The sequence below is a fragment of the Xenopus laevis genome, chromosome 5L (assembly GCF_017654675.1).
Source record: "Xenopus laevis strain J_2021 chromosome 5L, Xenopus_laevis_v10.1, whole genome shotgun sequence".
Taxonomy (NCBI): domain Eukaryota; kingdom Metazoa; phylum Chordata; class Amphibia; order Anura; family Pipidae; genus Xenopus; species Xenopus laevis.
The window spans coordinates 89,392,853-89,420,249 of record NC_054379.1 but is presented as its reverse complement, the minus strand read 5'-3'; the positions used below and the strand labels follow the sequence as shown (position 1 = coordinate 89,420,249).

The 27,397-nt window shown below is 37.7% G+C and overlaps 1 protein-coding gene across 3 annotated transcripts in view; it reads left to right on the top strand.

The window, feature by feature from the left end:
- Positions 1–1,681: 1,681 nt before the first annotated feature.
- The window catches only part of pm20d2.L (peptidase M20 domain containing 2 L homeolog), a 30,012-nt gene continuing 4,296 nt past the window's right edge, over positions 1,682–27,397 (top strand). For 2 of the 3 annotated variants that reach the window (XR_005961283.1, XM_041563028.1), the window contains exons 1-6: positions 1,682–2,728; positions 5,001–5,149; positions 14,173–14,315; positions 17,849–18,003; positions 20,029–20,164; positions 21,393–21,500. Coding sequence is in view for 2 of the 3 variants with exons in the window: in XM_041563028.1 (XP_041418962.1) it covers positions 2,285–2,728; positions 5,001–5,149; positions 14,173–14,315; positions 17,849–18,003; positions 20,029–20,164; positions 21,393–21,500 (1,135 nt within the window). In the remaining variant the exon portion in view is untranslated. Of the gene's footprint in view, positions 2,729–5,000; positions 5,150–14,172; positions 14,316–17,848; positions 18,004–20,028; positions 20,165–21,392; positions 21,501–21,713; positions 22,969–27,397 lie in introns of those variants that run through there. The other variant, XM_018263400.2, reaches the window with a different exon arrangement.

The window sequence follows — 27,397 nt, the reverse complement described above, 5'->3', positions numbered from 1 at the left end:
TATTAGAAATGTCGAAGGAAGCAAAAGGAACACAGATAGAGATCCTCTATTTCCTAGGCCATGAGCCTAAAACAAATGTGGCATGAACTTTAAATGTTAAAAAAAGTTTAAATAAAATCTTTTTAACATAATCCCACTTTAAATGTGAAAAAATGCCAGCATTTTGACTTTTGCTTATGACTTTTTTTGGAAAACTGGGTATAAAGTTGCTGACATAATAATGTTGAGGATGTAGCCTCATTGTATTAATCCACCAGTCAGAACTTGGAGAAATAGATTTTGGTGAAAATCGAATTGAAATTTTCACACTTTTACATATTAGATTTATGATTGTTCGTCTGTACAAACGCAGCGAAAGTTCTCCAGCGGTTAGGTAATTCTCTAGCGAAGTGCGTTGCCGTTTTTTAGTACATAGGCGATGTCACTGCGAATTGTCTTTTTAGCTTAAAGGACCAGTAACAGGGCAGGGCGACAATCCATTGTACGGCGCTCAATTTCTCCTCCCTGCCTTCTATAGGAGATAGCCAGGGAGGAGAAATTGAGCGCTGCACGATGGATTGCCGCCCTATCGCCGTTTCAGAAGAGGAGCGCATGCAGAGAATCGGCAAGGAATTTCTTAATAAAAGCTTTGCGAATTAAAAGTTTAAACTGTGTTGATGGTTTTTTTTTTTCGTTAAAAAGAAACTAATTTTTAAAAAATAAATAAAAATTACTGCTACTGGTCCTTTAAAGTCATCAAAAGATCACAATACACTCTTTAGTAAATGTGCCCCATAGACTGATGGAAGCTGTACATTACACTTACACCAGATGCCAGATCTTACCATTATATTTCACTGGGGACAACAAACTTGAATTAGGGCATACAGGGCCGAATTATCGTAGTTGGGCGCCCCTAGGCCCACTGCCGTTTGTCGCCCCCTGTCCCCTCACCTTTATTTGTGCAAATTTTCATCATCTGGACTGGAGCAATGGGAATTGGCACATGGGAATTTAAAAAATGATTGTATCTCCAGCGCATCCCCAGTGTTTTTGAACCAATGTGGGTGTGGTTGTACTTTGCCTATGACTACGTATCGTGGATACGAAACGCATCAGGACGATGTTTTGTTTTTAACCTGTTGAAATAAAAATTCTTGATTTTAAACTTCCGGGTGGGCCGACTTTTGTTCAACAGCATGCCGCCCCTAGGGTTAGCACCTTTTAAAAAAAATCTTCACCGGCAGGTGGAGGGGGCGGCAGTGTCGGACTGGCCCACCGGGATACCAGGAAAACTCCCGGTGGGTCAAGGTGTCAGTGGGCCCTCATGTTGCTAAACTTTTGGCTTATTTCAAGTCCATTACATATTATATGAGAATAAAGAGGCTAAATAGATGGAATGATAGATTATAGTATGTAAAGAAAATAAGATAAGAGAATAGAGGTTGATTTGGGGATGAAGAATAGTAGTACTGAGAGTGGGCTCCTGGTCTAAGGTTTTATAGTGGGCCCCTGGTGTCCCAGTCCAACACTGGGGGGCGGGGTTAAAAGGGTGGGTTGTGACGCTAAAGGGGGCGGGTTGCGACGCTAAAAGGGATGGGGCCATGATGTGCTATTGTCTGGGCGGGTCGTGACGTCAAAGGGGCAGAGCCAATGCACGCGTTTGGCAAGAAGCCCAGGAAAAAAGGTTAGTTTGGAGCAGGCGGGGGCAGGCCACTAAAATACGGGCCGGTGGCAAGCAACACTAGCAGCCCCCCTAAAATCATGCCCCTCTAGGCCCTGGCCTAGGGGGCCTTTCCACAAATCTGAGCCTGAGGGCATATCCCTGGAAACAGAGACTGAAGAAGCCCCTAAATTACATTTGCACCTCCAAAGTCTAAACTACAAAAACAGCATTAAAAAAAACTGCAGACGAAATAAAGTACACAATTGAGCCCCGACATAAACACACAACAAGACCTTTGCGCAATTTTGTCTTAGCGGAATGTGCGCGCTGTTTAACAACATGACCTCAGGTTCATTAATAACTCCTGACGATTGCGGCTTGTCGAGTAACTGTATCTGCTATGGGCTGTATAAATATAGCACACAAACAGAAGCTAACCTTTAATAACCGCGTACAAATCCCCCAGAGCGAACGGACTACATCTCCCAGAAGCGCCTTGCATGACACCCTGGGATGTTGCGTATTTGCTCCTCACAGCTATAAGAGGCTCGCGCTGGGCTGCTGGAGCTTAAAGCTCCCAGGAACGGAGTAAGTGAGTTTAGTTTATTGTCGCAATTGAAGCCATTCTGTACAGCCGCTATGGGACCTGATCAGCAGCAGGACGCGGGGGGTGAGTGCATGACGGAGCCCCGGACTTTGGAGCAATGCAAACAGCGAGCGGCTGAGCGAATCCAGGAGGAACGTGAGTGTCTGTGTGCCCTGAGCCGGGACATCTGGAGACGACCGGAGCTGGCCTACCAGGAGCAGCAGGCGCATGCCACTCTCACACGCTTTTTCTCCTGTAGGGGTGACTGGCTGGTAGAGCCCCACTACAAGCTGGACACAGCGTTCCGAGCACAATGGACTAGCTCACTTTCCCATAAGGAGTCCCAGCCATTACACATAGGGTTCCTGTGCGAATACGATGCTCTGCCCGGTCTGGGACACGCCTGTGGGCACAACCTAATAGCAGAGGTTGGCGCTGCCGCTGCCCTCGGACTTCAAGCGGCTCTGGAGTTCACGCAGCCCCCCAGACCCGTCAAGGTGTGACTGACATTGATCTTATTTGTTGCCACTTTGGCTATTTGATGGCTGCGCAGCTACAGATTAATGAAGCAAATGCGTATTTATCTATGAGTCTAGTTATTCAAAATCTGTGTGCTTTACTGCACGTGAAAATCCTTCCAGTATGTATATACTATGTACCTCAGTACAGTATTCTAAGAAAACTTGCAATTGGTCTTCTTTATGGTTTGGGGGTTTTCCCCTTTAAATAATAACATTTGTTTCTTCTGCAGCAACCAGACATGGAATGGGCCCTGGGAACGTTGCAGCCTCTTAAAAGTATACTGTCGTGATTTTTATGGTGTAGTTTTTAATACAGTACTATATTTCACTAGGTGCTTTGCAAATAATTCATTCTATCATTAAAAATTAGGGATGCACCGAATCCACTATTTGGGATTTGGCCGAATATAGAACCGGATTTTAATTTGCATATGTAAATTATGGGCAGGAAAGGAAAAAATCTTCTTTAGTCATGAAAAGTCACGCGATTTCCCTACCTACCCCTTATTTCCATATGCAAATTAGGATTTGGATTCCGTTCAGCCAGGCACAAGGATTCGGCCGAATCCGGAACCAAATCCTGGATTCGGTGCATGCCTATTAAAAATGTTATTCTCAAATCAGTAAATGCATTTTTTAATCCCGTGCTATTAGAAACAGCCACCACAGCACAATGCAACTGCCATTGATTGTCTGACCTGTTCAATTCTTATTTTTGAGTAATTCAAAGGTATCTTCAGGTACACTCTTGCAAAATCTCTTGAGGGTGACAAAGTGCCACATCTGCCACTAGAGGAAGTGCAATGGCAGTTTGGGCAGTTTTGACTGTTTACGCATAAATGTCTTTACCAGCATTTATATTAGCCCAAAGTAGAGCAGAAGTAGCAGCATAGAAACACGGGGACATCACTCCAACTTCTATTATCAGAGCACAGGCCACAACCTGTAGCTCCTGGCAGAGTTAAAGCTTCCCATAGACCAGTGGTCCCCAAGGCATAGATCATATGCACTGCCGAACAGACCCAACTGAAGCCTGCCAGTATACATAGGGCTTTTTGGGCACCCCCTAGGATCTTTTTTCATGTTTGTGTTGTTCCCCCAACTTTTTTTTATATTAACTCGATTTCAAAATCAAATATAAATCTATTTACTTTTTTGAAAAAATAGGAGTTTGAGAAGCTCTGCTAGCTGATGAGCTTTGAACCAAATATTTTTCAAGGTTTATTGTGCCCTGAAACTGCTAAAAGCCCAAATCCGAAAATACTCCAGCTAAAACCTGTTAAGGTCACGTAGAAGTCATTGGCAGAGATTCCTTGAACCTTTTGAATATGTTTTTTGCCTTCATGATTTTTGTTTTTTTTAAGTTGTTTTCAAGGTTTTTGTTGAAGAGAATTTGTGTTTCCCCCCCAATTGCATTCAATCAAGTTTTTAAAATTCAGGTTTTTTTTTTTAATAAATAAGCATACATTTGAGTTGCGAGTTTATTCGAGGTAGAAAAAACCTCACAACCTTGACCTTTGATAAATTACCCCCTAAATCTGAGCCTTATGAGAAAACAAGGAATACAAAACTGACCCCACCCCACATTAGATTTTTATTGTCATTGACCCTGTCAACCAGTTTAGAACAGTTTACTACAAGTTAGAAAAGAATGCTTCTTAACCTCTGTTCTAGTAGAGAATGGTTGATGTATTTGAATATTATTTTGCCATTCAGAATACATTTTTATTTTCACATGGGTGCAGAGCATCCAATACTTTTAACCCATACTTTGCCTGTAACAGTTGAATTACGTGCTCTTTAACATCTGTGGATCAAACATAGTCATTGTCATTACAGGGCACAAAGCAGGGACTCTATACACCTTTTCCTGAAAAATAAAAAATACTGACTTCTATATTTTAAGCCTTCTTTCCAATAATAACATTGGCATCATGCATAATTTTTACTGGCCAGGGCAGTAACATACTGGGCAGGTGGCAACCCTAGCAAGATGCTGACTGTAAGAGGCAGGGGAGGATAAATGTAAATTGACAAGGAGAGAGAGCATGGTTTTCATTGGTATCTTTTTTTTATTTATTTATATATTTTTTTAAGTCTGCTAAATTTTGCAGATCTTAAAATGTTAACGCATAGCCCTACAGTAAGTCATTTGCTATTTTTATTTTCAGATTGATCTGATTATGTTATCATTTGCAGTAACTGTTAAATTCATACACAATGCATACGTTTATCTCTGCCTTTTTAGATAACTGTTTTAGGGACTCCTGCCGAGGAAGATGGCGGTGGCAAAATTGATCTTATTGAGGCTGGTGCATTTATGGACATGCATGTTGTCTTTATGGCCCATCCAGGACAGGATGATGCAGCTTACTTGCCAGATGTTGCTGAACATGAGTGAGTACAAAAACAGGGGTTATTAATAATTTGTGGAAACTGTTTTGCAATGTTAAATTAAGAACTGATGGGGGGAGGGGCAAGCAAATTTGAAAATTTCCAAAATGGACAATTTTGTCATTGGAAAGGGACCTGTTACTCATACATGGCTGTGTTTATTATATTTTCCTCCAAAACAGCAGTTATGTCCTCCTTTGTGGCAGAGCTCTAGCTATCATTATAATATAGTGAATAAAGTACCCCCTTTTGTAAAATATAAAGATATTATAAATACCTGACCGAAGGCCGAGTGTTTTTATACAGGTCATTGAACTCCGAGGTAACTTCTAATATCCTCATATTTTGCAACTGGGGGTACTTTATTATAATACACACATTTCAGTGAGTCATGTGACAGAAATGACATCAGAACTCACCGTTTATAATGATAGAATTTACAAGATTTTCATGGCTTTTGTGTATTATAGAGGGATTATTGTCATGTTTATATATGATGTTTACATTGAATAGTTCCTTTCTGGCTTGTATATATGCAATTGAGCCAGTAGAATCAAATTTGGTGCCAATGTTATTAACTGGAAAGAAAGATAACGGGGATAAGAAGGCAATGCTAGTGTTGGCTATGGTAAGCATGTGAGGGCATGGTGAAAGATTTTGAGAACCATTATTTACTATATACCGTACATTAGATTAGATTTCTGAGGCAAAAACCTGCACAGAAGAGCACATACAATGGTGCCTTGCTTTTAATTATAGCTCTGAAAATAAATCAAATTTTTACAGCTAATAGTTTAAGTTTAATCTCCAGTGAGAACACTGGAAAGGAAGTGCAAGGGATAACCTGGTGTGGTAACTTATAGTTCATATCTGTTGCACTAATACTCTTGCCAAGCAATTGCTTACAGCAATAAAATGGCATTGCTTTTCCTTATATTTCCATGTGTTTTCCTGCCTTATCTGTAACAATATTGACCAAACCCATCTTGGAAAGTAATATTTGAAATATAAAATATGACTGCAATACTTCTATTTTGATATTGTTGTCAAACATAGTTCACAAAATGCGATACAAATAACCTGTAATATGGTGCAATATTTGTCTAATTTGCTGTTGTTGGCTAGGTTTGGCTAAAAATATAACTTCTATATTTTTATCTTTCATCCTTATAATAACATTGGCTTAAAGCATCATTCTTACTGGCTAGGGAGCAACCCTATTTATATGCCAATTTGAAATTCTCTAGCATATCTAGTTATCTGTTGTCTACTGCCACTGGCTGTTGTAACACATACAAGTTCATTGTGATCTGTTTCCAGAGGCCATCGGTCATCCATGAAAACTATTTATGTCCTTTCACATTTTGAGTTCTTTACGTGCACATAGATGCTAATTAAATGCACATATGCTATCAAGTTATAATTCCGTATAATTCTTATTGATGAAGTTTTGTCTTTATGCCCTGTTGAATGTGCAAAAATAATATGCTGCAATGAGACTTTTTGCTGTTTGAGAAGTATCTCAAACTTCAGGGAAGTAAAAGGTGAACTATAGCGAAAATGAAAATTTTATATAATCTCACTTATGGTACAGAATTTTTAATTGATTATATTTATAATGTTTTTTGTTTCAGAAACAAGAAGCTCATATTCAATTTTCATTTTCATGATTGATCCCCTTTAAGGGTATTAAGTTCTTAAAATAAGGGTTTGTAATCTTTTTGAAAATAAATAAATTGAACAGATCACATTTCTACAAGTCTTGTATTTTTGTTTTTTTACCTTATTGCATGCCACAAAGTTTTAATTCTTACAGGAAAAGGATCCCTTATCCTGAAATCCATTATCCAGAAAGCTCCACATTAAAGGAAAGCTATCTACCGTATATACTCGTGTATAAGCCGACCCGCGTATAAGCCGAGGTACCTAATTTTACCTATGAAAACCAGAAAAACTTATTGACTCGTGTATAAGCCTAGACACAACTCAGAAAAGTCTCAGAAATATCAAACAGTCGGTTTAATGTTAAAAATCAAGCCATGATGCTTAAAACATTAATTCATCGTACAATGATAAAAAAAAAACCTCTGGTAGATGAAATAGATATATTAAGAAGACAGCTGCCTTACCGGTAAATTAGCTCCAATGGGAGGGGAGAGTCAGGAAGCTGCTCCCTGTAGTAGGCGCTGATCGCCTTCAAAGAGTTGTTAGTGGGTGGGAGGGGAAGCTGCTCTCTGCTGCTGGGCCCTTCAAAGTTTAATCGATCGCTGGGGTAGGGGCAGCCCGGAGATGCCGGAGTTGTCGCTGAGCTGATGACATCAGCGTGCGCACCACCGGCAGCGTGACACACACTCCTTGCGCTGTTGCGCTTTTCTTTGCGGCGTGTTTCTGGCTGGGTAAGGCAGCTGACCCGCTTTTCTTTGCGGCGTGTTTCTGGCTGGGAGGGGGATGTTCCTTGTTGGCAGCGTAAGGCAGCGGGGATACTGCTTCCTGCAGCCGGCGCCGGGCCCCTCCAAGATTTTTTGCGGGGGGGCCGGGCCGGAGTTGTTACGGCCCGGAGTTGACGCTGCGCTGATGACGTCAGCGTGCGCAGCACCGGCAGCGTGACACACACTCCTTGCACTGTTGCGCTTTTCTTCGCGGCGTGTTTCTGGCTGGGTAAGGCAGCTGACCCGCGTATAAGCCGAGGTAGGATTTTCAAGCACATTTTGGGTGCTGAAAATCTCGGCTTATACGCGGGTATATACGGTACATAGTCAATTTTAAGCAAATTGATTTAACCTATTCTTTGTAAAAAAAAAAACAAAAACATCTACTTAATCCCAACTAAGCTGCATATTGGTTGGTTGTATTTATATATATATATATATATATATATATATATATATATATATATACATACATACATACATACATACATACATACATACATACATACATACATACATAAATGGAGTCTATGGGAGACATCCATCCCATAATTCGGAGCTTTCTGGATATCGGGTTTCCGGATAAGGGATCCTATCCTATCGTGTGTGTATATGTACCCGCACTCTATCTCGATACACTTCCCTTTGTGAAATCATCAACTTTTATTTAAATACACATTTAATGTCCCAATGTTTCGGTGCCTGTTGGGACACTAACGTGTATTTAAATAGAAGTTGATTTCACATAGGGAAGTGCTGGTCCTGGGATGATTCATTCTGTATTTGAAGTATATATATATCATGTTTTATCTTGTTTTATCTTTGTACAAAGAGTATGGGTATATAGAATTTTAATTAAAAGTAGGGAGGGGTGTGTGTATGGATGCTGGGTTTTCATTTGGAGGGGTTCAACCCAATTTAACTATGTAACTATGTACTATGCTACAAACTGGACTCAGTTTTCAGAAACATCACTAATTTTTGCAAAAAGAAAATTTTGTTTGCATTTGGCTAACTTTTTGTTGAAAAAGTCACATTTAGTATTTTTAAATCCAGTCATATTTTTCTCACATGTTTTTGGTACTCAAACGTAAATATGTGGTATCCTTTTATTCTCAAGATGTGTGACAGTTATATAAGCCATCAAGTTCAACCAGAGATATATGTATGGACTAGAAAATCATATAAATCCATTTTTAAATGCAGGAAGTATGCAATTTCATACCCAGGCATTTTTAGATGCCTGCTTCACCTAGCATTTTTTTTTCTCCCCAATAAATTTTATTCTGGGGAGAATCCTGGAATGCTTTGTTTGTTGTTTTTTTTTTGGAGGGTGAGAAATTGACAGCCTATATACATTTTTGTAAATTGCAAAATTACATACATTAAGTTTTGCTTTTAGAGGCAGAAGTGTCATCATTGCACATTTGAATTCAATATTTACATTTTGGAGTCTTGAAGACACATTTTGGTACTCTATAAATGCATGCTGTCAATTAGCTTAGAGGTAATGTTAATAAACATAACCATTACTGCCTTAGAAGTGGTATTTTAGTCTTTGTAGCCAATATCATTTGGGGAGATATTATAAACAAGCTTTTATAAAGTATTTCTTAGCTCTTTAGTGCAAGGCCCTCTCATCTTATGTCTTGAATTATGCCTTTGTAATTATTTTGTTCCTATAATTGTTCTTTTGTTGAAAAAAATGCTATATATGACAGAACTGATGTCAATTATGCTGTGATATTTTGTAGTCAATGAGATGTCAACTTTTACAAGAATATATTACAAGTTTTATCCATACTTACTGCTGGACCATCATTATATTGTTCTGCATCCTATTTGATCAATGTTAGCTAATCATTTAAGCCAGCAGTCCGAATCAATGGAACAATAGTATTTGGCCATCCCTGTGTATGGCCTATCCTATGGCCTTCTGGTGTGATACTTTTTGTTTAAAAAATTTCCGTATTCCTCTGAATTTTTCATGTATAGTCTACCCAAAACAATTAAGGTTTAGTATGTGCAGACTTATTTTCATTCTTTTATTTTTGGAGGTTTACAATTAAAGGAAAAAGAGGTCAGGAATATCAAAAAGACAAGTTCAGTAAAGTTCAGCTGTAGTTGCAGAGAGATCTTCAAACAGGAATAGTTATTGGAGTTTGTAAATGCACTATTGTATAGAGGTTGGATTTTGTGATTTCCAGTGCAAGGTATAAGAAGTTTATATGCATTGAAGAGTAATTGTTCGATTGTAGAGAAGAACTATGAAAAGGCTGTAATCAGATTGAACAACAGCACATATGCAGTTGTAGTTCATGATCAGTGTCCCTAGGATTTCATCTGAGATTTTTGGTATCATTTCGCAGTAAGGGTGGATTTTAGTGCCAGAAAATATGAAGTAAAGAACCTGTCTTGTCCAGGCATCTTCAACATTAGTTAAAGGCATGGCTCCATATTATCCACAGTCCGACTGGAGTATAAGACCAACAAGTCAGCAATTTTTAGTTTATCTTGTATTCTACAATGTCTAGAACAGCAAAACAGGCTATTAATCACAGTGCTGGCATGCAGCTCCTAAAACACTATTCCAAGCTCTCTGCTCCATTTTTTGAATAAAGTGTAATTGTGTTAACTTATTTTTAGTGGAGAGACCCATTAAGATCTGGTGTTAAATTAGGTTTAGTGGAGAGGCCCTTGTAGATCTGGGCCTTGGAGGTAGGGGCATCCATGGCACGCATGTGCTCAAACGTCGATAATAGGCTTACAAGTGTCTTTACACTTTCTAGACTGGTACAATAATGTTGTATTAGCATAAACGTAAAGTGGTCTGTGGTAGAGAACAGTTCTAGTTTCATTGTTTTGTTTTTTTGGCCTTGATCTAGACAATTGAACAGTTGGAGGTTATAGTATATGTGTCAATCAGTAAAAAGGGGTTCTTTGCAGTCCTGGTGAAAAGGCTTGGATTTTTATTAGTGGCATTAGTGGGGAAGGATGTTTACTATGGTTATATTTGAATGTAACCCTGTAACAGACCTCAAGGGTGTTGTGTAAGATGATCCTTTTAAAAAATACTTTGGTGTAGTAAATATCTACCGTAAGTAGATAAGGTATGTATCTGTCACTTGTTCTTTCTCAACCCTGTGTTCTGTATCTATATAGGGGACCAGTCCAATACGTTTAACACAGCTGCACAATTTTATCATTCTGTTTATGGAAGTGGACCCTCCATTTAGCTGTTAATTAGTATTCTAGTTTTAAATCTACAATGCTTCCCTTGCCAGATAAAGTTTTATTGAGTGAGGGGAAAATTCCGTTGGGATGGGGGGTGCTTGGAATGCACACAGCAGTCCAGGTATTATGTCCATTTTGATAATGTTTACTTGACTCAGCCAAGACAGAGGCTTACCAGTCCACATAGAAAGGTCAGCTGCTATTTTGGAGGCTATTTTGTAATAGTCAGGATGGCCCATTGCAGTATATTGCTACTGATTTGGATTTCAACGTAAGATAGTGATTGGTTGGCCCATTTGTATTTGAAAGCTTTGAGTATCTCCATTTGTCAGACTATTGTTCAGGGCATAAGATGTTTTGTAATTAACTTAAAAAAAGGCTTAGAAAATTGGAGTTGTAATGCAGAATCTAAATTAGCCAGTGTCTGCTATGTGTTTATTAGGGAAAATAGCAAGTAGTGAACGTAAGCCACTTCATGCTGTGTCTGTGATGGGAAATACCATGTACCTGGGTACTGGGTCTGATTTTGCACAAAAATGATTTTAGTGCTTTAGAAATCGAATAACTGATAGTAGGCAGCTCTGTTTTGCACTGTTATTTATGGGGATAGATATAGATGTTTGGTTTGTTGTAAGGAGTTCATACATCATAATAGGTTGGGCCAATCTCATGGTATTTAAGGCAGGAGTTCATGGTGAAATGCAGTAGTGGATGGTGACAATTTTGTTGCCATGTATATCAGGTTAACTAATCTCTTTTCTCTAAATTGTGTCTAGCTTCTCAGCTGGAGACCAAGCCAGGAACTTATTCCAGCTTATGCAATAGATCAGGGGTGTGAGCCACACTCCAATGTAAAAACAGCTGGAGCCACACAAGCAAGAAAAAAAATCTTTGAGGATGCCAAATAAAGGCTGTGATATGCTAACTGATAACCCCATATGGCTCTGTTCGAGTAAGCCTGGGCCTTTATGCCTCCAAAATCAGAATTTAAGCCAGGAATTTCAAAGTGGGCACTTGCTATAAAGCCAATGAGAGCAACACCAATGGGAGTGGATAAGAACTTGTTGCTCACAAGCCACTGGTTGGGATCACTGAAGTAGATAATAGTAGCAAGAAGCCTTGTGTCTCCACTTATCAGAGAAATAGTGCGCTTAGCTAGAGAAATTTAAAGGGTTTTAGTATGGTTTTAAAATTAAGATGATTGTCTGGCCTCCATTCTGTGTGGGGTTGTAAACATCTAAAATATGGGGCAGTAGCTGCTTCCTAAAAAAATCTTTGGTTATATAGGACAGAGAGTTCATCTGGGCCTGGGCATTTCTCCGAAGGGGCATTATCTAGGGCTAGTATATCCAGTTCCCTTTTCCATTTTATTATCCATGATAATCTAGGGAAATATATAGAGTCTTGTACAACAGTGCTAGCTGGCTGGGCGGGTTATATTAGGAGTAATAGACATCCTCAATGGTTTTGGCTATTTGTTCAGTAAGGTCAACAGTCTGACCTGCCACATTTTTAATGTTGAGGATATAATTGCGGCATTGTGCGGCTCTCAACAGGTGTGCCAAAAATTATCCACACTTGTCGCTATGTTCGTAGAGTTATGTTGGCCAATTATGAGGGCTCTTAATTTGCCTGTAACCTAGGGGAACTGAGAAAATTCATGTTTAGTAGTTATTTTGGAGAGCATCTTTTTTTTTTTTTTTTTTTTTTTGCTACAGTCTGAATTAAATATCTAGAAAACCATACTTATGCATCCTGATTTTTTAATGAGGAGGTGTCTGAAGGTTTACTTCATTTGAATTATTGGTCTATTTTTGTCAGGTCTTACATTATGTTCTTGCTTTGAGTTTCGACTTTTTGTCAACCTGTACATTATCATACCTCCCAACATTTTTTGGAAGTAAAAAGAGGGACAAAAAATTTTTTTCCGCACGTAGCACAGCAAATTTTTTGACCACACCCCATTCTGTGGCCACACCCCCTTATTACCATGTTCGTTTTACAAAATTTGGCAGGTTATGAAAGTTTGAAAATATTTCTCCTTATCTAAACTGTGTTTTTGTGTTTCAAAATTGTTACAAAGTATCTTATTTGCACCTGTTAGCTGTTCTGGGCTCTCTGCTAAAAGCCAATTAAGTGAGAAACTTTGTTTCTTTTTCTGGCTGTTCAGTGCAGAGAAAAGAGGGACTTTCCAGTACAAATGAGGGACTGCGGGTTGAGCTGTCAAAAGAGGGACTGTCCCTCCGAAAAAGGGACAGTTGGGAGGTATGCATTATTAACACAACCTGTTCCAACCCATACCCAAGGTGAACCATTCAATATATATCTGCACACAATCCTGGCATCAGAGGGGGCAGAGCAGACATAATACAATTCCCTCTAAGTTGTGCACACACACACACAAATTGTGAGGCCAGTGCACACAAGAAATTGTTGTACACACAAAGAATTATGTGTGACAACACAACATTTATATATATATATATATATATATATATATATATATATATATATATATATATATATATATATATATATATATATATATAATATAATATAATTTTTCAAATAGCCAAGAAGGAATTTAGAGGGAACATTGGGCATAAATATATAAATAAGGGATAGCTAGGTGAAATGGGACTAGGCATGCACTGATTTATTTTGCTTGTGTTCATAAAAACCCAACATAAAAGCGTAACCACTTTTAGTTTCAGATTTTGTCCAGTTTAGTGCAAGAAATATAAACTATATACATTTTGCCTATTTTATACTGCCCTTTTTAAAAGCATGGCTGTCCAGCACTATGAGCCACAAATCATAACCTTGCCAGTCACAAAAAAGTGATTAAAAAAACTGTTCCAGTTACCAATAGCTCACTAGAAACTGACATACCCAGCCATAGACTAGAGCAAGAGTGCCCTTACTTTACTAATGCGAGGTCTACTTTAAGTGATATTGCCCCATGAGGATCTACAGCCATAAAAGCATGATTAGCATTCTGTGAAAAATATTACTTAACTATTGATTTATGAGAAAATGCATGTTACTATATTATACAAACAACTATTACATATCTGAATGGAAAAAATTAAATAGGAGCGTGATATAGACAAGCTGTTTGTTGACAAGTGTCTTGAGATCTACTGATCACCAGGTCTACTGGTAGATCCCTATCTACCTTTTGGGCACCCCTGGACTAGAGTAATGCCTGCCTCTCTTTGCATCTGGGATGCTGTAATTCATTGGCAGGGATAAAGTATTTGACTTGGGTGGGTAACTGCTTTACAAATAATGATAAAACATTTTTTGCAGCATTTTAAGTATCTTAAAAAGTAAATACAAAGTGATGGTTTTATTTCCTAGTGTGACAGTGAAATATTATGGAAAAGCTTCTCATGCAGCTGCATATCCATGGGAAGGAGTAAATGCACTTGATGCTGCAATTCTTGCCTACAACAATCTGTCTGTCTTAAGACAGCAAATGAAACCTACATGGAGAGTTCATGGTGAGATTTTTATTTAATCACTCTTTTATTTAAAATAAATTTCAGAATTGCTGATGATGATTGTATAGACATGTAAATGTTTCAAAGGGAAACTGACTGTGAGCAATGAATATATAAGAAGCCTGATCATAAAAGAAGTTTTAGAAGTGCAACATTGCCAAATTTGTCTGGTGAGATGAGTTCTCAGAGACCCTAGAAACAATTTTGGGACACTGTCTTTAAGCATGGCAGCTCAAGGGGGTACATGGTAAATTACTGATTAAAAGACTTTGGAACAGCATTCGTGTGTGGCCTTCAAGTATGTAACTGGATAATTATTTTTAGGATAAAATATTAATTCACTCATTGTGTTTTTGTGGATTAGAGATTGTAGGAAAAATATAAAAGGGGAAAATTAGAAGCTTACTAACATATAATTGCAACTAGTGATCTTTATTGCTATTGATAAGTGTTCAAGAATATTTTACCCTTTTTGCTAGATTATGACAAGTACAACTATGGGACCTGTTATCCAGAATGCCTGGGGTTTTCCAGGTAAGGGGTCTTTACTTAATTTGGATCACTATACTTTACATAAAATTAAACATCATTTTGGCATTAAATAAAACCAAGAGGTTTGTTTTGCCTCCAATAAGGATTAATTATATCTTGGGTGGGATCAAATACAAGGTACTGTTTTATTATAACAGAGAAAAAGGAAATTATTTATTTTTTAAAATTTCCATTATTTGATTAATATGAAGCCTATGAGAGATGGGAGTTCCCATAATTCGGAGCTTTCTGGATAACGAATCCCATACCTGTATACAAGACATCTGCTCACAAAACAGATTCTGTCCTAAAAATTTGGCTTATCTTAAAGGGATACTGTCATGGGAAAACATGTTTTTTTCAAAATGCATTAATTAATAGTGCTGCTCCAGCAGACTTTTGCACTAAAATCCATTTTTCAAAAGAGCAATTTATCTTTTTTTATATTTAATCTTGAAATCTGACATGGGGGTAGACATATTGTCTGTTTCCCAGGTGCCCAAAGTCATTTCACTTGTGCTCTGATAAACTTCAGTCACTCTTTACTGCTGCACTGCAAGCGTGAGTGGTATCACTTGCCCCCATCAGCCCATCAGCAGAACAGTGGGAAGGTAACCAGATAACAGTTCCCTGGTTTCATTAATAAAAATTCAGGTCCCACTGCAACACCTTCAGTTACATTGAGAAGGAGGAACAAAAAACTGTCAGAAAGCAGTTCCATAGTGCAGCACTGGCTCTTTCTGAAAGCACATGACCAAGCAAAAGTGAATAATTTGCAGCGTAAACAGTGTAATTTAGGAATAAATACTATACTATAAAAATCATGACAGAATCCCTTTAAAAATAGCAGAATTGTTGCCTGCCATTACCATGGAATTACTTGCTCACCCTATAGCTTTGAGCACCCTAAATATGTAAAATCATCAACAAAGCTACTAGAAATAGGAATTTTCACACCTTTGTATACTCCATACGTTTAGAGTTTAGTAATGATGCCTAAAGTGGAAGGTGATAAAGGGATTGTGGAGATGCAATGACATGACATGAGGACACTAGTCATAGGGGAGCCTTTGAAGAAATTCAAGGAACACAGGTGCAGAACATTTTATTTCTTTAGACTGGAGTGAACGGGAAAACATATAGAAGAACTAGGATAACGTTTTGATGACTTTATCTGTAGTTGCTAAAAAAAACTATTTTTAGAAATATATATTTATTGTTACTTTATTGGGACTCAGACCTGTTTCTGTATGTAAGCCTTTCTACAAGTTGTATTGTTACTGTGTGCTTATGTTTATTTATTTGTATTTTGTAATGAAGTTAATTAGGGGCATATTTATCATGCTGTGTAAAAGGGTAGTGAAACATCAACGTGATGTTGCCCAGAGCAACCAATCAGCAGATTAGATTTCAACAATTAAGGTGGCCATACACTAAGAACCGATCAATTGGCAAGGTCACCAAACGAGCGGCTCTTAATCCGATATGCCCACTAACGGCTGGGTGATATCGGGTGAATCTGAACGTTCAGCCCTGGGGGCAAACTGTCGATTACAATGCTGCGAATGGGCGCAGACGGGTCGCAGGACTGCATCAACTAGCCAATGCGGTCCTGGATGGTACAAACAAAATCAAACTTGACTGATCGATATCTGGCTGAATTTTGGCCTGATATCGATTGGGAGGACCCGTCGGGAGCCCCCACACAGGCATATAAGCTGCCGAATCGATTTAAAGGACCAATATCGGCAGCTTTAATCTGCCCGTGTATGGCCACCTTTAGAGAATAAAAGCAAATATCTGATTGGTTGCTACGAGAACATCACCAGTAATGCTTCACTCCACTTTTTACACAGCATGATAACTAGACCCCTTAATATGTATTGCAAAGTATTGCTGTTTTTTATCTGAATTCTGCTTAGTTAAAATTAAGTTCTGATTTCTGTGAATCTTGATCTTATGTTTTTCGTGCTGTCCTTTGTCCAGATGACTGCCCTGTGTGTTAAAATAGCTTGCTTGTTTTTGTTTTATGGCGCTGTAAAGAAGGAAAGGTTAAAACTAAGTAAGCCTTATCAGAAAGGTCCACCTAAATATACCAGTAAACCCTCAAAGTAGTGCTGCTCTGAGTCCTCTGTCAAAAGAAACCCTGTATTTCTTTCCTTCTATTTTGTACACACGGACTTCCGTATCACACTTCCTGCCTTCAGCTTAAACCTCTGTCACACCAAGCTAATACTGCAGCTGTGGACTGGCAGTGTTGGACTGGCCCACCTGGATACCAGGAAAACTCCCGGTGGGCTCAGGTGTCAGTGGGCCTCTTGCTTCTAACCATTTAGTCTATTTCATGGTCATTCCCTATTTCTTTATGGGAAAAATGCTTAATAATATAAGAAAGTAGATATAAAAGACTAGGAGAATAAAAAGGTTGAGTTAGGAGAGGAGGAATAATAGTTTGGAAAGTGGACCAACAGTCCACTTTCCATGGTCTAAGGTTTTCTGGTGGGCCCCTGGCATCCCAGTCCGACACTGGCTGCTATCCTAAACAAGCAGAGAGCTTATAGAGCTTTTTTACTCGGGTATGGTAAAACATTCTATAGAATAAATATAGCTTGCACTATTGTAGCTAATCTATTGGCAATAAAATGCCTCTCTAGCTTTCCTTCTCCTTTTAAAACAAAATCACTTATCTAATAAACAGCACGTCTGCCCACATAGCAAAAATGTTTGCATTTAAATAGGTTACCAGTAAATGCTACCTGCTGATTGGCTGCTATTCTGGTTTACTAGACTTGTAGTAAACTTTCCCTCTTTTTTGCATTACCCCATGAGTTTAAGGACAGTGCATACAGCATAATTTTGGACATTTTGGCAGCTTTTGTAGTTGCTGGTATGTGGGATTTGCTTATAAAACATGGTTCTTTTCCATTGGTTCTGATGAAAAATAGCAAAACCAATGTTTTGTGTTTCTATGGTGAATTTTTTTCTTTATTTATTTTATCCAGGCATAATCAAAAATGGGGGTGTGAAACCTAACATCGTTCCTGCCTACTCAGAATTAGAATTTTATCTGCGTGCACCATCACTCAAAGAACTTGCTAAATTACAAGAAAAAGCAGATGCTTGTTTTAAAGCAGCAGCTGTAGCAACTGGATGTAGAGTAAGTACTGTATGTCCAGACTGAAATTTGAAATAGGCCCTGACATGTACATAGTACAAACAGTCCCAATAAATATTGATTGTCTATGGCAGTGCTGTCCAACTTCTGTGGTACAGAGGGCCGATAATGGAAACCAGTGTTGACCACTCCCTGTTTTTAAACCACACTAACTTTAAACCACACCCATGTTACCACAAAACCATGTCCACATTAATTGTTGTAGCACACCAAAAACCCAAATGGTTGGTGCTCACTGCAGGGATATCACTTATCACTCTTATCACTGTCAGGGTTTTTGTTGTTGTTTTCTCTGGAAAAAAGGCTCTTGCGAGAGGACATGATTAAAATTTACAAGTAAGTTAGAGGACACTATAGACAAATAGCAGGGGACATTTTTACCCATAAAGAGAATCTCCTCACCAGGGACACCCCTTCAGACTAGAAGAACTTTCATTTGAAGCAACGTAGGTGGTTCTTTACAGTGAGGACAGTGAGGTTGTGGAATGCACTGCCGTGTGATGTTGTGATGGCTGATTCTGTTAATGCCTTTAAGAGTGGCTTGGATGATTTCTTGGACATGCATCAAAGGCTATTGTGATACTAAACTCTATAGTTAGTATAGATATGGGTATATATAATTGATGTGAAGGTATGGAAGGTTGTGTGTATAGATGCTGGGTTTTCATTTGGAGGGGTTGAACTTGACGGACTTTGTCTTTTCAACCCGATTTAACTGTAATTATGTAACTCATGTGTGAAAAAGTTGTCATATTAAGACATACCCTTAAATCCATATGTCTCCTCCTCCCCTGTGGATAACACAGCACCCCCAACACATGATTAAACACCTTAGGGGCCCCTAACAATAATTTTCAAATGCTAACAAACCCCCAAAATACCAGGCATATGTTCCACAGGCAGGACACACACATGGAGCATAGGGCAGACCGAGAATGGCACACACAGGGAGCCTAGGGAAGGCAGAGTATGGCGACACAGGGAGCCTTGGGCAGACAGAAAATGGCACACACAGGGAGCATAAGGCAGACCGAGAATGGCACACATGCAGTACAGGGCAGGCAGAACAGAGCAGAAGACGGAAAAAACCCAGGATCACTATTAAATGTACTACATACAATAACACAGTGCTGGTGCCACTTCTGCAGTTTTTGAACAGGTGAACAATGAGGGCAGTTGCAGTCTGGGTCTCAGGTGTGAAAAGTACAGGTCTGTGTGAACAATAGAGTTTTTACAAGTGTAAACAATGCAGGGGATTACATGTGTGAACACTACAGGGCATTACAGTCTGAATTTGAGGTTTAAACAATGCAGGGACCAATTAATCTATGTAGTGATACCTTTTAAATTTTACACATGGTAAGCAGACACAGCAGGCAGACTTTCATGTGGGGGCCACACAAGGGCTGTGTAGGCAGCCATCTCGGGTTATTTTGCCTGGTCATGTGCTTTCAGAAAGAGCCAGGATGGAACTGCTTTCTGGCATGTGGTTTCTCCTACTCAATGTAACTGTATCACAGTGGGACCTGGATTTTACTATTGAGTGCTGTTCTTAGATCTACCAGGAAGCTGTTACCTTGTGTTAGGGAGCTGCTATCTGGCTACCTTCCTATTGTTCTGTTGTTAGCTGCACTCCAACTTGCAGTAAAGAGTGACTGCAGTTTATCAGAGCACAAGTCACATGACTGGGGGCAACTGGGAAACTGACTATGTCTAGCCCCATGTCAGATTTCAAAATTATATATAAAAAAATCTGTTTGCTTTTTTGAGAAACTGATTTCAGTGCAGAATTCTACTGGAGCAACACTATCAACTGATGCCTTTTGAAAAAAAACATTTTTTCCCATGACGGTATCCCTTCAAACTTCATCTAAGAATTTCACAATCTATGTAAAAACACTTTGACTATAGAACTTCTTCTAATATATATGTATTTTAAAAGTGGATGATCATTTTCCCCATTTTTTGCGTGTCCCAATATGTAAACCTTACTTATTTTCTTTGCAGGTGGAGCTTAGCAGCAGTGGCCATGACTACTATAATGTGCTACAAAATAAGACCTTAGCAAAAACTTATGTGGAGAATGGCAAACAATTGGGAATGCAGTTTCAAGCAGATAACCAGGCTTTAAATAGCCTTTCAGGTAAATGTTTACTGTTTTGATGTTTTCTTGACATAAATGATTATCGGGAATATAACTTGTGATTGCGTCTGTTTTAGTGTTATATAGTATGACTGAGAGGTAAATTAGAAAAGTGTTTAGGAGAATACTGAAAATTCAAAGGGAGAGCAAGATAGCTAGATATTGCACTTTTAAACTAAATGATCCAACCTACCTGTTTAGAAAAAAGGGAGGGTGGGGGAAGTTTGGCTCTCAGCTTTTTGCCACCTAGAGCTTCAGTTCTTAACTTGCCTGATTGCAGAAGTTCATCTTTGGACCACTGCTCCGTTTTGAAAATTAGATTTATATTTAAATATCCAAAAGTTTCAGCACCCCTTGTCAAATTATGTTTTATTGATTTTTGTTCAGTGAAAACAAAACATAAAATTTTCAGGGAACAAATTTAAAAGTTGTGAATTTTTGTAAAGTAGAAAGATATCATTGTAACTTAGTGGTTAATATTTCTACTTTGCAGCACTGGGCTCCTAGGTTTGATTTAATTTGGCTCGAGGGCATATCTGTTTAGTTACTCCACTATGTGCATGTATTCATAAGGACCTTTAGATTGCAAGCTTCACTGGGACAGGGACCAATATATTATATCTGTAAACTACTTCAGAATACGTGAGTGTAAATAAATAACTATGATTTAGCATAACTTATAACTAAAATACATTGAAATGCACTATACGGGTTCATGTAGCATGAATGTCAGGACAGCAAAAAGTCAGCCAGCAGCAGTATAGGAAAAATAAAGGCAGTTTTTGTTAAAGTTCAAAAAGTAATGTATATACAAGTCCATAGACTTCATTTATACCTTCAGTTTGTAAAGCTTGCTATAAAGTTTCCCCTCACACATTCTCTCACTCACTCTGTGGGAGTCTTTTCAGACTTTTAAAATATTTGATGCAACTGCATTGGATTTACAGCAAAGCTTGCACCAAAACCAACATACGAGTCAGACACAGTATACTTTTTGTACACATACTGAAAGGACCATTATACCTTACAAAATATAAACTGAATAAATGAGGGAAATATCTTATTATTTTTATTAATTAAGGTGGTGTTTTGTTTTTCAGTAGATTACATAAAGCATGAGCTCTTAATACATTGCAATGCTCCTTCTTGACTTTAAGATGCATTATAAAGCAAAGGCTATAGTTTAGTAGCATTTATTGCAGTGTGGTTTGTTTCTTGATCTTTTTAGGTTCTACTGATTTTGGCAATGTTAGTTTTGTGGTTCCTGGAATCCATCCGTATTTTTATATTGGATCTGATGCTCTGAATCACACAGAGGAGTACACTGAAGCTGCAGGTAACTATATACCATGGAAAGATCCAGATAATTCATATTTAAATGGCGTGTTAATACCAGTTCAAGCTTAAATTTTAACTTAAACAGATACTGATGTGAATTATAAGCAAGCCCTGTAAAGTGCTGCTGTGTGAAATTGTTGTGACTTCACTTGCCAGCCAATTTAAAATGTAATGTTCCTGTCTTTTATGTTAATTTTTTTAAAATAATTAGGATCAAAAGAAGCTCAATTTTATACACTTCGCACAGCAAAAGCATTGGCCATGACTGCATTAGATGTTATTTTTAAACCAGATTTGCTGGTAAATGTCTGTGAGGACTTCAAGTTGATAAAACTTATTGAAGAAGGCAACATCAGCGTAACAGAAAAAAACAGAGAATCAAGTGGTGGAGCAGGCTGTGCCTCCCGCTGAAAAAATCTTTGCTGAATCTGCGAACAGAGTGATGGAAAAAAAATGGTTGATTTTGTCTTTGATTTTGGAAAATTATACACAAATTTACAATGTATGTATATCAATGTATTTGTCTCTGCTTTTATTATTGATTAACTTTTCTGAAATTGTTAATCATTACATTGGTTTTCTCAGAGGTCTCTCAAACCACTTGGATGGTTTTCTAGAATAGATTGACTAGATCTAAGCTGATGACTAGTTGATGGCTGTAAGGTGAGGATGGGAATAGATCACTTGGGGTGCAATCCAGATGGTAAAGCTGATTATTTTTTATTCTCTTTCTTGGCCCTGTTAGTTATAGGAACCGAGACAACAAATTTCTAAAAGCTTTTTAGCAAATCTGGTTCCCATGTTATGTTCCCTTAAGCTCCCACTGATTCCACAAGCTTTGCTGACACTGCTACTGATTCATAGAATCAGTAGCCACCATAAATACAAGTCACTGACTTGATTTCTTTCACTGACCACAAACAGAAATTGTAACCGTAAGAGAAACAAATTCTAAACACAACTGCAATATGTTTGTTTATAATCACTTATAGAATTTTAGTCAGTAGCTGACCCTTCGATATCCTTCTAATGTAGGGGTCATGGAGCCCTATTTACACTTGATAGAAGTGGCACAGTAGTCAGGAAGTGCTTTTGCACATGGCCTTCTTCTTCTCTCATTTGCATGCAGTTCAATGGACCATTTAGAAACTAACTAATAGTGATATTTTCATTATTTTGGTGGGCAGATGGGACAGGACCATCATAACTAAGGTACAGCTTAGGGTACAAATGTGAATACCCCATTCAAATATAGTTTAATTGGTGCTGTTCTTCGCAGGATATTTTTTCATGAAGAAGTTACCCTTTCTTGAGGTCAAATATGAACACTGCTTCTATTTCAGCTTGTGCTTACTTTTTTCCCCAAAATGTATTTTTATGTATATACTGTATATGTTTTTTTGATTTTTTTTTTGTGCTTGCATCTTGATGTGTATGTACAATTGAATAAAAAAAACATAAAGCTTTCACATTTAGAATATGTTACATATGTATAATATTACATCTGAATGCTTGGCTGCAAAAATAGTGACTGTACAGAATTTGAAGCCAAACATTATAGGATTTACAAACGTAAGAGAAGCAGGCAGCTAATAATATGTGGTAATAGAATAAAGGGTTGTAAGAAGAAACTGTTTTCTGAAAATTTAAAGGAACAGTTTAATGTAAAAACAAAAAAATGGGTAAATAGATAGGCTGTGCAAAATAAAAAAATGTTTCTAATATAGTTAGTTAGGCAAAAATGTAATGTTGGAGTGACTTGATGTCTAACATAATAGCCAGAATCCAACTTCCTGCTTTTCAGCTGTCTAACTCTGAGTTAGCCAGCGACTTGAAAGGAGACCACATGGGAAATAACAGTTCAGTGAGTTTGCAATTGATGCTTGGCTTTCAGCTCAGATTCAAAGCAATAGTTATGGGCCATGTGCCCTGCCCTCAAGTCACTGATTGGTTACTGCTTGGTAACCAGTCAGTGTAAACCAAGAGAGCTGCAAAGCAGGAAGTAGTGTTCTGTTATGTTAGACATCCAGTCACTCCAGCCTTTATACATTACATTTTTGGCTAACTATATTAGAAATATTTTTTATTTTGCACAGCCTATCCATTTACCCATTTTTTATTTTTATACTGAACAATTCATTTAAAGGGGCCTTTTATTTTTTTGTAAATGTATCATCATTATGTAGGAAGTGATAAATCATATATGGTGCATGATTTAATGTGGCCTACATTTTTTTTTTTTTTTAAATTCCAACTTAATGGAGCCATAGATTCTGACTGTTTCAAACAAGTGGGGGGCATATCCCATAGGGACTTGCCTTCTTCGTACATTGAAAAATATGCTCCATTTCCCCTCTCAGGTTCTTCTAGTTTACACCCCACAATGTGAAGTGCTAAGAGCCACAGGTTCTTCAGAATGGCCTGCACAATTACATCTAATTTTAGAGGTATACAGTATATAATACACAAGCCTTGAATATCCTGTAAGTTATATCCTTATAAACAGTGCTTAGGGATGTCATTGATTATAATTAGAGCTTAGTGATGTCACTTGACTCACTGAAACTTGTGTATTAGAATAAATAAAGTACCCCCTTTGCAAAATATGAGGATATTAGAAGTCACCTCCGAGTTCCGTGATCTGTATATACACAGGTTATATGGTCATGGAACTCTGGTAACTTATATTTACTTATATAGTTACTTTATTCACTAAATAATGCAATGGGAAAGACCTGACACAATGGGCATATTGACTGTGTGAATATTCACCTCTTATAACTTCACCAGGGGTATGTTCAGAACATTTCTGGTATATACAAAATAAGCATGCTTTTATGAGAGAAATGGCCAGAATTTTCTCCTGGCATAAATACTCGATACATATTTGTCAGTGTATTTTCATCATACAATTGAAGTAGTTTGCTAAGAGAAATTATGAATGTGGGAAATTAGCATGATGAAGGTGGCATAGATAATGAGATGCAAAAGTGACTGCATGGCAGTTTGCCAGCCTGAAACTGAAGAAATTTGACTTGGTGAAAATGTTTTCTTGTGCTCTTAGTAAATTGAAGATTCACTAGAGAAATTTCACCTAGTGAAAGAATGTGAATTTTCGCCAGTGCAAAGAGAATATTCACCAAAGCAATGTTAATTCACCAAAAAATTTTGTTCACGGATACACACACACAATTATCTGCAGTCGGGGATCTTACCCCTTCTATTATGTTACCACAGTGGTTACTGTGGTAACATAATAAAAGTGGTAAGCTCCCCGATTACAGATAATTGTGTGTGTGTGCGGATCCGTGTCCAAAATTTGCTGTTAGGAACCTTGCCGGGTCAACTGAGGGCCAGCACCACCAGTGCAGCAGAAGTGAACTGCAGGAGTGCAGTAGAGATAACACATAATTCACCAAAACTTGTCATACTTGTCTTTTAGTAAATTGCCAATGTCATGACAAATTTACATTTTTGGTGATAATGTGCCAAAATTACCAGCACCAATAGGATCGGCGCACCTCCCATTGAATTCTATGGAACCTTGACTGCTTTAACTTGGAGGCGTTTTTGTATTCGTTTTTTTGTGGTTTTTACACTTAATAAATAGAGTTTTAATGAAATAGAAAAATTTTTTATAGAAAAAATACAATTTGTGAAAAAAATAGAAATCTGAATGTTAGTTAATAGGCTCCTTAATATGTTTGCAGAGATGCCCTTATACTGTCAAAGTTTGCACAACTAAAATTTTGTGTTTTAGTAACTCCCTTATAGAGTTGCCTCTGCAACTCTATAAGGGAGATGTTATGATCACTATTCCCTAAGTGCTCACCCACACAAATGCTAGAGATGAGTTCAGTATTATTAGTTATTACAAGATCCAAAAGAGAGTTATTCCTAGTAGGTTCTTGAACGAGCTGAAATAAAAGGTTATATACACAGTCCAAGCATTTGAGACTGATCCTAAAAAGGTTTATGTATTTGCAAAGTTATTGGCTTTGCCCTTTTGTCCTGATTGAATGTTGGTCCATTGAAAATTCCATATTTATTCATCAAGACTTAATTTTTTTTCCCATTTGTAATTAGTATCTTTGAATGTACCAAATTTATATTTTTTGGATTTAGCCAAATACTGAATCATAAATTATATCCTTATAAACGGTGACTAGTGATGTCATCAGTTAGAAATGGTGAGTAGTGAAGTCATTTTTGTCACATGAATCAATAAAACTTGCTTTTGGCCTTGTGCTTTTATATGGTCATGGAACTCCTCGGTGACTTATAATATCCTTATATTTTACAATAGGGGGTACTTTATTCACTATATCCTATCTACTCACTGTATACTCCATTGACTTAGTGTTTTTACTTAGTACCCAAGTGCAAATAAAACAAGGTAGGAATAAAAGCACACTACTCAATACTTCTGCACAAAAAATCCAAATCCTCTTTTTAATATGGAGTGAAAAATCGTTGAAAGTCTGTTATATAGATTCTTAGATATCACTCAATACCCATTTCATAACTGTTGAACCATAAGTATTTAGATGGATAAGCTTTGCTCTATCTGTTTAATGTTAAGTGTAGCCAGTCCGCTTTCCAAGGTAATTGACCCCCACTGTGAGGGCGAAAACCAGGACTCTCTGTTTGATAAGTAATAAAATATACAAAGTTGGCCCAAAGTCCCCTTGTAAGGGTGGTGGCACACGGGGAGATTAGTCGCCCAACGAAAAATCTTCTCTCCCCAAATGCCTTCCTGCCGGCAAGAATGGAAATCACTGGCAGGCTGGCATAAGAATCGCTTTAGGCGATATAGCATCAGCTTATATTACAGGGAAACTTTATTTTCTGCTTGATAATTTGCGATGACCCCTAAGTTTAGCTTCTCAACAGCTGCTCAGAGCCCACTGAGCATGAGAGTGTCACACTTTCCAAGATGGTGACAAGTTTGAAGTCCTGGATCCTTGCTGCTATTGAGAAGCTGAAACTTTAGGCTGGTGCAATAAGCTCATTATATAAAATATATGTCATTTTTAGCCATATTCATTTTTAGGGTTTAGTTCTCCTTTAAAGGGATTATTCAGTGTAAAAATAAAACATTGAAAAAAATGTTTTCAAAATAGATAGTCGGCAAAAATGTAATGCATTAAGACTGGAGTGACTGGATGTCTAACATAATAGCCAGAACACTACTTCCTGCTTTTTAGCTCTCTTGGTTTCCACTGACTGGTTATCAGTGACTTGGGGGGGGGGGCATATGGGTCATAACCATTTACTTTCCCACTGTCCCATGTAGCCCTTCTTAAAGTCACTGACTAAAGGGCCCATTTACTAACAATTGAATTTTGTTTTTTTCCACAAATCTCTACAAATTTGTGGTTTTCATATATATATATATATATATATATATATATATATATATATATATTTTTTTTTTTTTTTTAAAGCTCTAAAAATTCTAGATTTATTAAGTGTAAAAACCACTAATACAAAACTTTGTCAGGTAAAAGTTCTTGGGGTTCTATAGAAGTCAATGTTCTGATCTTATTGGACCATTTAAAATCTATTTGGATGTCTGCCTTAATATATATAGAGAGAGAGTAATGTTTACTAGAGTGGATTAAAAGAAACAGATTAAAAGAGGCTTGATTAGAATAGTGGAAGCAAGATTTCCTGGAAAGCAGTTAAGAAAACATTGTAGTTTTCTCAACATAAATTAAAGTTGGAACTATCACGTTTCCCTTAAAAATGATGCATCTTACTTACCTGCCCCCTCACTTAAAGGACTTGTAAAGTCTATTTTATTTTGGGGTGCCAAAATATTATGCATTCCCAAATGAAATAGATTGCTATGTTTTTCCCAGTGCTCCTGTTAGGAGCAAACTACACGACCAG